The sequence below is a fragment of the Poromitra crassiceps genome (assembly GCF_964638095.1).
Source record: "Poromitra crassiceps genome assembly, chromosome: 3".
In the NCBI taxonomy this organism is placed as follows: Eukaryota; Metazoa; Chordata; class Actinopteri; order Beryciformes; family Melamphaidae; genus Poromitra; species Poromitra crassiceps.
The window spans coordinates 36,584,472-36,597,866 of NC_139625.1; the positions used below are offsets into that span (position 1 = coordinate 36,584,472).

The 13,395-nt window shown below is 45.9% G+C and overlaps 1 protein-coding gene across 1 annotated transcript in view; it reads right to left on the reverse strand.

Annotated features, from left to right (window-relative positions):
* Positions 1-13,395, reverse strand: part of arhgef10 (Rho guanine nucleotide exchange factor (GEF) 10) — a 119,363-nt gene that overhangs the window by 83,606 nt on the left and 22,362 nt on the right. The window contains exon 2 of the mRNA XM_083633843.1: positions 12,875-12,972. Within this exon, the coding sequence (XP_083489969.1) occupies positions 12,875-12,911 (37 nt within the window). The 5' untranslated portion in view covers positions 12,912-12,972. The remainder of the gene's footprint in view (positions 1-12,874; positions 12,973-13,395) is intronic.

Below are 13,395 nucleotides of genomic sequence, written 5' to 3' on the forward strand. Positions count from 1 at the left end.
GTGAGAGGCAGGTCGAACGTCAAAGGCACTTCATCCATATTTATGATCTGCTCCGGTCCGATGGAATATTCCTTGATCTTTCTTTGTGTGAATTCGCCGAAGTTTGTAATTTTCTCCTGGTAGTCGGGAGGGAGTTGCTGACACAGTCGTCCGCGCCCTGACGGACAGTCCCTTTCGTCTCGGGTTTGTGCATGATCCTTTGCTGCTGCTGCTGTTGTTGTTCCTGTCTCGCTACTGTCTCAGACATGGCTTTCAGGCTCAATCGCCGCCATCGTCGTAACACAGCCAGTTCTCCATCTTTTGAAGCATGATGTTAGATTACAACGAGCTAGTTGTGTGGCTTAGCCTTCCAAAATGTTGCTGTTAGTTTTTTAGAATGTAATACATAGAATTGGGAATGTTACATTCAATTTCATTCAGACTGTCTTTCAAGCTCAATCGCTGCCTTTTTCCCCCCGGAGCGAGGGAGGAGGGAGGGTGTTTTACCGTAGTGGCTGAGAGAGAGTAGTGGCACAGTGCTCCAATCAGGTCGCGAGGCACATTTTTTGCAACATCATCCAATCAGGGTCTCGCTCTCATAATGTCTGTCTTGCTCTCGTTCTGCCTCATACCAACATCCATAGATTTTGGAGGTTCCCGAGTGGCCGTTTGCTGGAAAAATCCATAGATAAGACGCACCGTTATATAAGCCGCAGGGGGCAAAAAAGGCCAAAAAACGGGAAAAAAGCCGCGGCTTATAGTCCGGAATTTACGGTAGGCTTGTTTTTTGTTGTTGACTTGACTTGAATTCCATTTTTGATTGAAAGAATGTGTCCGTTTTACCAAGACTTTGGTGTTTGGTGCTCTGGTGCTGCTGTAGATGGGCTGGTTTCATTGAATTATTGTCAGCTGACTTTAAATTGTAATCACCAATCTTTCCATGTACCCCCTGCAAGCTCCTCAAGTACCCCTAGGGGTACCGGGTACGCATACCCCTGGTTGAGAATCACTACATTAGTTAACCAGCCTGTGTGGCATTATTATGGTATACAAAACAACAGCAGCAGAGCATATTGAGGAAAAAGAAATAATTCATGCCACAAATATACACTATGCATTATGCAGTATGAAATGGGTCAAAGGTTTTTGGTGTGAAGGTGTAAAGGTGTCCTTAAACTGGCTCATAAAAATAGACCAAATAGACCATAGAAGAGCACTGGGACAGGATCAGTACCACATTTGTATGTTTTCAGAGCTGTGGCTTTCCCTTTCAGCTACAAATTGTAGGCTAAAGTAAGGCAGGAATTAAACAGGATAAGCAGTTTATTTCACTCATGGCCTTCTGCAGGGAGTGGGACCATTTACAGACAGTGTGGGTGGCAGTTCTCATCCCAGGGCTGAAAGTTACAAGACTACGGAGCCACATGCAGACTTATAATTAAGGGTGGGGTCTACAGTGTGTTTTCTGTCAAACGTTCACATCAAGGCTCCCCACCAAAACACAAAGTCAACTGCTCTATTTTATAGCAGGGAAATAGGGCAGAGCTACATGCTATAGTTACTGTTCAAAGACCTCGCGTTCACATCAGAGCGCTCACTTGGCAACAGACAGGAAGGGAACAACAAATGTCTTTCCAGTTTCCACACTGCAATTAGGCCAGCAGGAAACAGAGCTGTGACTCCCTGTAGTGGCCAGGAATACAGCCTGAGATTCCCCATTAGTCCTGATCAGATGAGTGGACCGCCTGCAGTGACCAGGAATACAGCCTGAGATTCCCCATTAGTCCTGATCAGATGAGTAGGCCGCCTGCAGTGACCAGGAATACAGCCTGAGATTCCCCATTAGTCCTGATCAGATGAGTAGGCCGCCTGCAGTGACCAGGAATACAGCCTGAGATTCCCCATTAGTCCTGATCAGATGAGTAGACCGCCTGCAGTGACCAGGAATACAGCATGAGATTCCCCATTAGACCTGATCAGATGAGTAGACCACCTGCAGTGACCAGGAATACAGCCTGAGATTCCCCATTACTCCTGATCAGATGAGTAGACCGCCTGCAGTGACCAGGAATACAGCCTGAGATTCCCTCTTAGTCCTGATAAGATGAGTAGACTGCCTGCAGTGACCAGGAATACAGCCTGAGATTCCCCATTAGTCCTGATCAGATGAGTAGACCGCCTGCAGTGACCAGGAATACAGCCTGAGATTCCCTCTTAGTCCTGATCAGATGAGTAGGCCGCCTGCAGTGACCAGGAATACAGCCTCAGATTCCCTCTTAGTCCTGATCAGATGAGTAGACTGCCTGCAGTGACCAGGAATACACCCTGAGATTCCCCCTTAGTCCTGATCAGATGAGTAGACCGCCTGCAGTGACCAGGAATACAGCCTGAGATTCCCCCTTAGTCCTGATCAGATGAGTAGACCGCCTGCAGTGACCAGGAATACAGCCTGAGATTCCCCCTTAGTCCTGATCAGATGAGTAGACCGCCTGCAGTGACCAGGAATACAGCCTGAGATTCCCTCTTAGTCCTGATCAGATGAGTAGGCCGTCTGCAGTCACCAGGAATACAGCCTGAGATTCCCTCTTAGTCCTGATCAGATGAGTAGACCGGGGCCAAACACAGTGAGGCTCAGTGAAGAGCGAGGGAGACATGTAAGGAATGCATACAGGCTGTCAACTGGCCACTTTCTTTAATCGCTGATCTTTGTGTCATTGGTGTGACCTCATTGGTGACCTGGCCACTTTCTTTCGTGGTGGCATAGAACTAACTAACTGTATGATGATATCATCGGCAACCTGGCCACCCGACCACAGAAGGATAAACTCAGCCTAAACTGAATTCCCTGAATGGAAGGAATTCCCACCATTCAATGCTCAGGTCCCCAACAACATCGAATGATACATCTCATCTGGCATGGTTATGCTCTTAAAGCAGCTACGAGCAAGATTTTCGATTGTTATTAAACAGTATAATTACAATATTGATGCATCACATCTTACCTATAATAGTAGCTGAGACCAAAGCCGTGTGAATCGGAGATTGCTCTCTTGATGATTATAGAGTCTGTGTCTGTCTAACCTCGCGTCACCATGGGGCTCTCTCTCTCTATCTGCCTACTGGCGGACCGGATAAACCCGGAAGTGAAACCCGGAAGTGAAACGCAGCTGCCTGCCTTCTGCCGTTTCGCTCTGCCTAGCAACAAACCATAAACAAGGAGAACCCCATGCAGGGGCTTGTTACTCTCGCGAACATCTCTCGTTATATTCTAACAGGTTTTTTGGAAGTTATTTTGTGGTTATGGCCAAAGTGGCTGCTGCAAAACGTTTCATTTCACTTCCTGATCTGCCCTGGCCACAGACAGACTAACACTGGCCGATTCACTCGGGGTTCAAGCGAGACTACTCTGCGTTGGTATCGTCTACTATTACAGGTAAGATGTGATGCATCGATATTAAATTTAGACTGTTTAATAACAATCGAAAATCTTGCTCGTAGCTGCTTTAAGCATACATGTATACAGTATCAAACCTCACTCTCATATCCTGATTGTATTAGCTTACAGTATCAAACCTCACTCTCATATCCTGACTGTTTTCCCAAAAGAAAACAGAACATTCCATGTTTTCTTCAGGAGTTCATTTCCTGGTTGATGATGACACATGTAAGGGGAGTATGGGAATCCGCACAGCACACTGCCGAAATAGCTCAGTTGGGAGAGCGTTAGACTGAAGATCTAAAGGTCCCTGGTTCGATCCCGGGTTTCGGCATTTTGACCCCCACATAATCTATATAATCCTCTGTAAAGCTTTCTCAGTAAGTGTTGCCTACTGCCTTTCTTTTTGACACATGTCCGTCCGTATCAGTTACGTTCCCTCTCCTCCTGACTAAGTATTTTCAGCTTGACTCAGTCAACATGTAGCCATTTGGCATTTAGTTGATGTGGTTATATCCTTTACACCAATTCACCATCAAACAAACCGCCTCCACTGTTACAAAACGCGCTTTATTATCCCCTCAGGCCTGAACGGCCCACTAAAAGTGACCAAGTCAATCCTATCTCAAAGAAAATCCCTTTAGCCGCCCCAATGACTTTGAAGTCCCTCGTAGCAATGTGAGCAGCTGTAAATCAGCGGTACGCCCCCTTCAGGCTTTGACAGGTAGTTGTTCCCTCTAGTCATTTAGTGAAGGAATGGTCTGTGACTAACGCTGTAGGTCAACAGTGTGACCGTGGCCATCTGGAGCCAGAACTGTGTTTTGAGCAGAGAAGTGGAGAGAGCAAACCTGGAATCAGAGATGCTATCTGTCCTTTTCCATCATGAATGTTGTGACAAACAGAGATAAGGCACAACTAACCACTGGCTAATTAATGTACTCCAGGACTGTGGGATGTATATCTATATGCCAAATAACTGTGCTCTCTCCCTCTCTGTCTTTCAATGTGAAACACTGACTGCTGCTGTGCCAAAATAAAGAAGAGATTGATTTGATTTGGCCAGATGATGCCTTTCATTTGGCCATGCAACACTACATCTGCCACTGGGAGTGGATGAGACCATTGATAGCTGGCTGTGTGGGTATGCGTGCCTGTAGCTTAATTATGCAGTTCATACTGGACACTGGCTTTACAGTGCACTAACATGCATGTACACGCACGCACGCACGCACGCACGCACGCACACACACACACACACACACACACACACACACACACACACACACACACACACACACACACACACACACACACACACACACACACACACACACACACACACACACACACACACACACACTAGCTGAGGTGGCCATTGTCAATTCATATTCACAATATGGATTCTGTTCTGTGGGCCCGTCTTCACTCCACCACATAATGCTCCGCTCAAATGAGTCACCGGGTTACGATCCGCTCCAGCTTCGCCCTGGCAACAAAGCAAGTGGCTGGCCAGCTGGACACCAAGCTTTTCTCTGGCCCGTGTCTGTCCCCGGAGGCTGTGTGTGTGTGTGTGTGTGTGTGTGTGTGTGTGTGTGTGTGTGTACGTGCGTGCGTGCACATGTGTTTGATGCTGCAGCAGTGTTCAGCCCAATACTGAGGCACATTGTCTGGTATTCAGAGCAGCGCAGCACATTTTCTCAGCACATACTCCCTGGTTCCTCTGCCCACACGCTCCACAGCGGTGGAGGAGAGGAATGTGTTGTTTACACATGCTGTCCTGTCCATCTTCACTAGCCCTCCAGGAAGTGATCCGAGCAGAACAAGACAACAGAGCTGACCCACACCAGCTAGTAGGTGTTACTACTGGTGTAACACTGTAGGCTATCAATTACACGGACAACATACTGGTGTAACACTGTAGGCTATCAATTACACGGACAACATGTTGTCAGTATTATACTCTCTCGTAGCAGGTCTACTCTACTGCCATTGACAGATGCAATTACAAAATCACTAGATAAGATACTTTTTTTTTTACATTACTTTCCAGAGTTACTGCTTTCGAGTAACACTGCTCAAATACATTACCTGCCATAATTCAATTGACAATTATTATCCAATCCAATGACTTCTAATCCAAATCTACCTTTTAAAAGCTCTGTGGCAAGCACAGGGAACGAACCTGCGACCTTGGCATTGTTAGCACCACACTCTAACCAACTGAGCTAATCAGCCTTAACCACATAAGGTCAAGTGCTCATTGATCTAACCCGAGTAAACAAGGTATGTAGAAGAGGTTCAAAATGAAAATAAAGAGAGGACTGTATTATAGTAAGTGTAGGGCAGGGACTTTTGGCCCATTTCCACCGCTGGTATCAACGCGGCCCCGCACAGCTCGTCTCGCTTTTTTGTCTCATTCCACCGATCAAAAACGTGGACAGCCCGGGTTGAGTCGGGGTTGAGTCGTGCTGCTTTTGGTCCCTGCTCTGTTGAGGTTCCAGGGCTGTGGACCCGGTACCATACGGTGACGTGAAAACACTGCAGACGACTGATCAGGCAGAATCGTGTTTACTGTAGGCATCTACTGTCAATGCTGGATACCAGTTTAGTGGGGCTTACCTTCTCTTCTGTTATTTCCAGAAGTTATTTCTTTTGTGTTGCTGCCTTCGGCTCTGGTGAAATAAAATCGATCTCCTTGCTCAGCTTTAACATGACGGTGGTTTTCAATTGTTTTGAGAGAGAAAAAGTCCGCTAGGCCGCAGGCGGGGGTTTAGCGAAGGCGCGGTCTTGCCTGGTGAGCTGCCGCTGGGGTTCTCCCCGTAGCGCCTCTCCCATCCCCCGCGCATTGCATGCATGCGAGTTTGAGTAACAACAAAGTGATATCCATTCTCCTAGCCGATTGTCACATTTGCCCATGTACACTGTAGGTAATTTAGAGGCACCAGTATTTCATAATCAGTTTAAAAGTTCCGTGTATGGATTTAATTTTAACGTTATACGTTATAGGCTACTTCGGCTATGGGCGGAGGGCAGATATGCGGTCGCTATGACGACCAGGTGTGGGCGGAGGCGAGTAAACTTGCTATGGAAACAGAGTCTATATCAAGTAGAGCCGAGTAAGACCAGATCGAGTAGAGCTGTACTGTGCTGTTATATGTGGTGGAAATGAGCCATTTGATGATAAAGAGGCCCACAAAAAATTCCTCGCTAGCAGAGTGCCAGCTTGTGACCGTGCACTTCCACCAGTAGCCTACTGTAACACCATCACTCCCAATTATAGCTACTAATTTGATGAAAAGGGCTGGTAATCAAAGTTTATTATACCAACATTTATATTTTTCAGATTCAAATTGAGTAATTCTTCCATTCAGATGACACCAGAAACTTTGCTGTAGCTTTAAAACAGCCCGCTGCACAATTTGATGGGGTACATCACCCAAATATGTCATATTAATCCGATTACTAATGTTACATGTGCAATGTGCATCCTGGATATAGTTTGTTACAATAGCGTTAGCTCAAATGCTAACGTTAAACAGTATGTGGATGGACAATGCTAACGCCATTAGCGCCATGTTCTGTGACCAAAAACGCTATGTGTACAAAAAAAACTAGAACGACCGCACCGCGGATTTATGCCTCCGCCATTAGTTCATTCTTGAGTCCAAATCGCCATTTGAGGCAAATTGGAAGAAATTCCGTCAAGGCGCTCCTGAGATGTTGTGTTACAGAGCTTGGAAATTGGGTGTGTGAGGTCACAGTGACCTTGAACTTTGACCTTTAACCATCAAAGTCTAATCAGTTTATCCTTGAGTGCAAGTCGATGTTTGAGCCAAATCAGAAGAAATTCCATCAAGCCGTTCTTGAGATATCGCGTTAACGAACTTGGGAATGGCGTTCGTGAGGTCACAGTGACCTTGAACTTTGACCATCAAAATGCAATCAGTTCATCCTTGAGGCCAAGTTAATGTTTGAGGCAAATTTGATGAAATTCCGTCAAGGCATTCCTGAGATATGGCGTTAACAAGCTTGAAAATGGCCTTGGAGAGGTCACAGTGACCTTGACCTTTGATCACCAAAATGTAATCCGTTCATCCTTGTGCCCAAGTCGACGTTTGAGCCAAATTGGAAGAAAGAAATTCCATCAAGCCATTCTTGAGATATCGCTTTAACGAACTTGGGAATGGCATTCGTGAGGTCACAGTGACCTTGACCTTTGACCACGAAAATCAAATCAGCGGATGCAGTGGCACACGTGCTCCACACCGCCCTGTCCCACCTGGAGGGGAAGGACACCTATGTGAGAATGCTGTTCGTGGACTACAGCTCAGCATTCAACACCATAGTACCCTCCAGGCTGGTAAGCAAACTCAGGGACCTGGGACTAAACACAGCGATGTGCGACTGGATCCTGGACTTCCTGACAGACCGCCGCCAGGTGGTGAGGGTGGGCAACCTCACCTCCTCCCCGCTGACCATCAGCATAGGAGCACCCCAGGGGTGCGTCTCCAGCCCCTTCTGGTACGACCTCTACACCCACGACTGCGTGGCGACTCAAACTTCAAACACCATCGTGAAGTTTGCAGACGACACAGCAGTCGTGGGGCTGATCTCGGGGGGCGACGAGACGGCCTACAGAGAGGAGGTGAGGGTCCTGGAACAATGGTGCCAGGACAACCACCTCTCTCTGAACGTCTCCAAGACCAAGGAGATCATTGTGGACTACAGGAGAGGGGGGGGCACACACCCCCCAATCACCATCAACGGCACAGTGGTGGAAAGGGTGGACAGCTTCAAGTACCTGGGAGTCAACATCCACCAGGACCTGACCTGGGCCGGCCACACCGCCACTGTTGTCAAAAAGGCCCAACAGCGAATACACGGACTCAGGCGCCTGAAGAAGTTTGGGCTAAGGAAAGAAATCCTCAGGGACTTCTACAGAGGCACCATTGAAAGCCTGCTGACTGGCTGCTTCACCGCCTGGTACGGGAACTGTACCACCATGGACCGCAGGGCGCTACGGAGGGTGAGGCGCGCGGCCCAGCACGTAACAGGAGACGAGTTGCCAGAACTGCACGAACTGTATAACCAGCGGTGCCTCAGGAGGTCCCTGAAGATCATCAAAGACACAAACCATCCCCACAACAGCCTGTTCTCCCGGCTACCCTCAGGGAGGAGATACAGGGTTCCAAAAACACGCACAAATCGCTTGAGGAACAGTTTCTTCCCGCAGGCCACGAGACTCCTAAATATGCACAAATAGTGCAGTAGTCGTACCGCAGTACCGTACTGCAGCTGCTACTATTACGGATGCCTAACGTTTAATTGTAAATTTAAGTGTATGTTTAATAAGGTGCCTAACGTTTAATTGTAAATTTAAGTGTATGTTTAATAAGGTACATGCTATTTGCACATGTATGTATAAAACGTCGAATTTGGAATGTCTGAACACGTCTAACGTATGCACATGACATGTGCACCTATGTGCAATGAATATGCCACTGTCGTATAAGCCACCGACTTGTCTTATTGCTTATAAGATGCCTATTTCTTATTGCCTTATTGCTGTCTTATTGCTTATTGATGCCTATTTCTTATTGCCTATTACTTATTGCTGTTGCCTATTTGTACTATGTCGTAAACGGAGTCCACTGCACAAGAATTTCACACGTGGTACTTGTACCATGGAGTGACAATAAAAATCTTGAATCTTGAATCTTGAATCTTGAATCTTGAATACTGACTCAAGCCCTTAGAGGCGCGTTCACATGAAGGGAGCGAGGGCTTAGGGATGTCCCACAGTGAAATCGCAAAGTGAATGAGGGCTCGGAGTGAGCCCTTTCTGCCCCCTTACCGTAAGGGAGCAGCTGTGGCCACTTATGGAAAGGGAATTGCCCACAATGCATAGCGTTGTGACGTATAAAACGGGGTTACCGGGAAAGGGCGCAAATATCTGTAAAAAAAAGAAAGAAAAACACACACGCAAAACGAACGAGGAGACCGAGGAGCCGCGTGTACGGGGTGCGCTGGAATGCGTAAATTGACAGTGAAACATTACATTAATAGGGATTTTAGATTAGACAAAAATATTATATCAGCAGAATGCAAGTAGTTATATTACACAATCCTAGTATAATCATCTATCATTTCTATTACAATTACAATCCACAACGTTTTTGATGAATGAGAAATAGTTTTACCGAATCTGTATTGTATTGACATTGTGTATAATGTTGGGTGACATGTCATTATTAAGCTTATTTCAATTATAATTAGCCTACACAGTTATCAATTGCAGATTTTGCATTCTACAACAGCATGAGTGAATACTGGATTCTGATTGGCTAGCAACAGTGGTAAATAGGCCAACAATCTACAGTTCGGCTCCAACCGCAGTATCACTCCGCTCCCTGATGCTGACTCCGCTCCCTGTGCTGACTCCGCCCACTGTTAGCCTGTCAGTCTGCAAATCTCTAACAAGGAAATGGCCGATCTCTAACAAGGAAATGTCCGATTTCGTAGTAACGTTTGATTTACTGGGTGGATTGAGTTTTGAGCAGTGGTTAGATGAAGATGAAGGTGAAGTGAACAAAGAACGACAAGGTGAAATTGGGGAGAGAGAACTGGCTGAGCTTGAGTTGTCACGAGTTCGGACTAGCGGGAGGTCGGACTAGCGGGAGGTCGGACTAGCGCCCGGACCCCGAACCTGGGACTGTCAAACAAACAAACGCCCTCTGCCGTCACCAGATATCAACACACCACCACCAAAACGGGCTGCTTTAGATAACTGTTTAAATAACTGTACTTTTACAGGCAATGTATCAATAACTGTGAATCCCGTTAAGGAATAGGTTAGTTGTTTTTTGGCTCAAAGGCAACTAAATGTTTAGTGCGTATGGAACTATATTCTGTGGCGGAAGGATAAATGTATTCTGAAACCAGTAATGATTGTAAATAAATGAATTGGATGTTACAATTGTGTATTTTTTATATTATTTGGTAGCTGTTGTAGAAAACAAATTTACCACTCGAGGTCGGGGTTTGTGGCCACATTTACCACTGGTACAGGGTTTATAGCACTCGGCTTTGCCTCGTGCCACAACCCTGTACCAGTGGTAAATGTGGCCACAACCCCCTTCCTCTCGTGGTAAATTTGTTAAGTAGGCTATATTTATTATTTTTAAATTACCTGTTGTCCACTCTGTAGAGCCAGAGCCTGGATGAGAACAGACTCATCAGGGATCCCTCAAACCCTTTAGGTGTCTTGACAATAAACAATATATAGCGAGCCCCAAACCTGCCAGAGTCAACATCATCTTGTCAAGTGCAAAGGGCTCTGCTGTCCCAATCCTCCTATTTATCCAATGTGGATCCCTTCCACACTTGATGACTCAACCACTTTCCGCCGGCGGCCATTAGAGGGAGTGAGGGAACAGGGCTTGAGTCTTTAGGGGGTGGATTGGAATTGGGCCTAAGTCTATGTTTGAGGCAAATTTGATGAAATTCCGTCAAGGCGTTCCTCAGATATCGCGTTAACGAACATCGGACGGATGGACGGACGTACGTACGTACGGACGGACAACCCGGATCCATTATGCCTCCGGCCTGGCTATCGTCGGCGGAGGCATAAAAAGGAAATTGACCCAGGGGCCACACTGAGTGAGGTCGGGGGCCGCCCGTGTGCCGCCAGTTGCCCACCCCTGGTGTAGGGCATTGTCAGCCTAGACTATTGTCAGACCCCTAGGGGTCCGTGGCACTTTGCCAGGGGGTCCGCGAAAGGTTTTCAGGAAAATAAAAATAAAAACGTTGTTTTTGTTTTTGCAAAAGCTTCATAGTTCAACAAAAATATTGTATGCTTTAAATCTAAAATGGTTCATGGATTACATTCTAATCTAACAAACCTATCAATTTAAAACTCAAGCACGTTACCGTGGAAACAATAGCTTAGCCCAAAATCACAAATCAGAATGAGGGGGTCCCCCGGTAGATTTTCTATCTTGTAAGGGGTCCTTAGCTGAAAAACATTTGAGAACCTCTGGTTTAGAAGATGTAGCCTATAAATTGGACAATAATATTTGTCCAACAATCATAGAGCAAATTGGCATAGTACACACACACACACACACACACACACACACACACACACACACACACACACACACACCTAAAAAGAAATGCCAAATATACTTTTTGGACAAACCAATTCTTTTTTAGGTATAAATGCAGCCTTGGCCATTATACAGCCTAGGCCTAGATGCTACAACAAGGAGGAGACTAATTTCAAATCTCACAATTGTTCACCAACACAGAGAAAGAATATTCGACTTTACCAATAATATACTGGATACAATTTTTAATTCTGACATCCTGGGAAAAAATTTGACCTTGAAATGCCAAACCTAGCCCAAATCTGAAAGAAACTAGCATTGCATATTGCATATTTTTCAAATCTGTAACACCACACAAAGTATTAGTACCACAGCTCACCACCCATGAGAAAAATAAAAACAAAAATTAGGGATGCACCGATACCACTTTTTTGCGGACTGAGTATGAGTACCGGTACTTACATTTGAGTACTTGCCGATACCGAATACTGATACAGAGTATTTAATTAGGGGTCGACAATGTTTTTTTTTTATGCTTTAAGCATTATGTTTAAGTCAAAGAACGTCTCAACATTATGGATTTTAGCCATTTTCTTTAGTTTATTTATATTTTACAAGATTACATTTGAACACATCATTATTTTTACTGAATGGACCTTGAAGGCACCTCAAACTTGACTGAGTCTGGAGTCTGCACCTTGAAGGCACCATGAGGAGTAGTGGGGAAATCTATTTTTAGACGATGGGAGAAATGGGACGTTACATTATTATAAAGCCAAGGCAGTGTGGGTTACACGGGACATGTAGCCTATTGCAACTATCTGGTAAGCCTTTGCCTGTTCCACAACACTGTGTTGTCTGCTAGAAGAGCAGCTAATGATAACCTGTAAATTGAACAGAAAGTTTTGGTAGCTTGTTGCAGGTTAACGGTAACTGTAAGCTAACGTTAGTGCAGAGTGAAGTTGCGAGTTGCGAGTTGCGGTGCAGCTCTAAACAGCTGATGACTGACCTCTGATAGCTTCTCCTCACAAAGCGTCCCAGGCAGACAGCAGCTTTCTCCATGCAAAACATGCTGCTATAGTAAACAGCCAAGTTTCTATCAGCTGTGAGCCTGATGCTGGCTTCCTGCTTTCAGGTTAACGTCACATCGCATGGCGTAAAGTGGTATCGGGTACGCAGCCGTGTCAGTATCGGGCGAGTACAAGTACAGTAAATTAGGCCAGTAGTATCGGTGCATCCCTAACAAAAATCAAAAGAATTGTTGAAATAGTTCTTTTTTCATGGGAAACTTAAGGAAGTCATTCTGATATGGCAAAAACATATGAGAGGGAGAAAAGGTTGTTGACATTACTTTCAGGCGGAGGGGGAGGGAAGTCTTCCACGTCCATGCTGTGGGTGCCCTTCTCCTGCGCGGCCTCTGCTGGGGATTCGCTATGCCCACACACGTCCCTGGAGGACACAGCGGAGGGACAAATGTCAAGTGGTGGCTGAACGAGTGGGTTGATGCACACACAACTTAAAATTAATTCAGCGCTGAAGAATGTTTCCATATATCATCATCATCATCATCATCACTTAGGCATCCCTGTAAGCCCGTCTCCTCCATGCTACTTCATCAGAGCAGTGGGCCGTCTCAGCAGAGGAGCGTGGCTGACTGTGTTGTTGTGGTCTGGGTACCTTTTGTGTCCATGTCAGCCGTCTGAAGCAAAACTCATTCAGACAAATTGGAACAGAAGAAAACAAAGTGAAGGAAAACAAAAGAAGCTGTTATAGGGCTCCGGGGGACCGTCACACTCCCACGTGTCAAAGTGGGAAGTGAACAAACACATGCTTCTTCTTACATGCTAATCATGTGTGTGCGTTTGTGTTCCA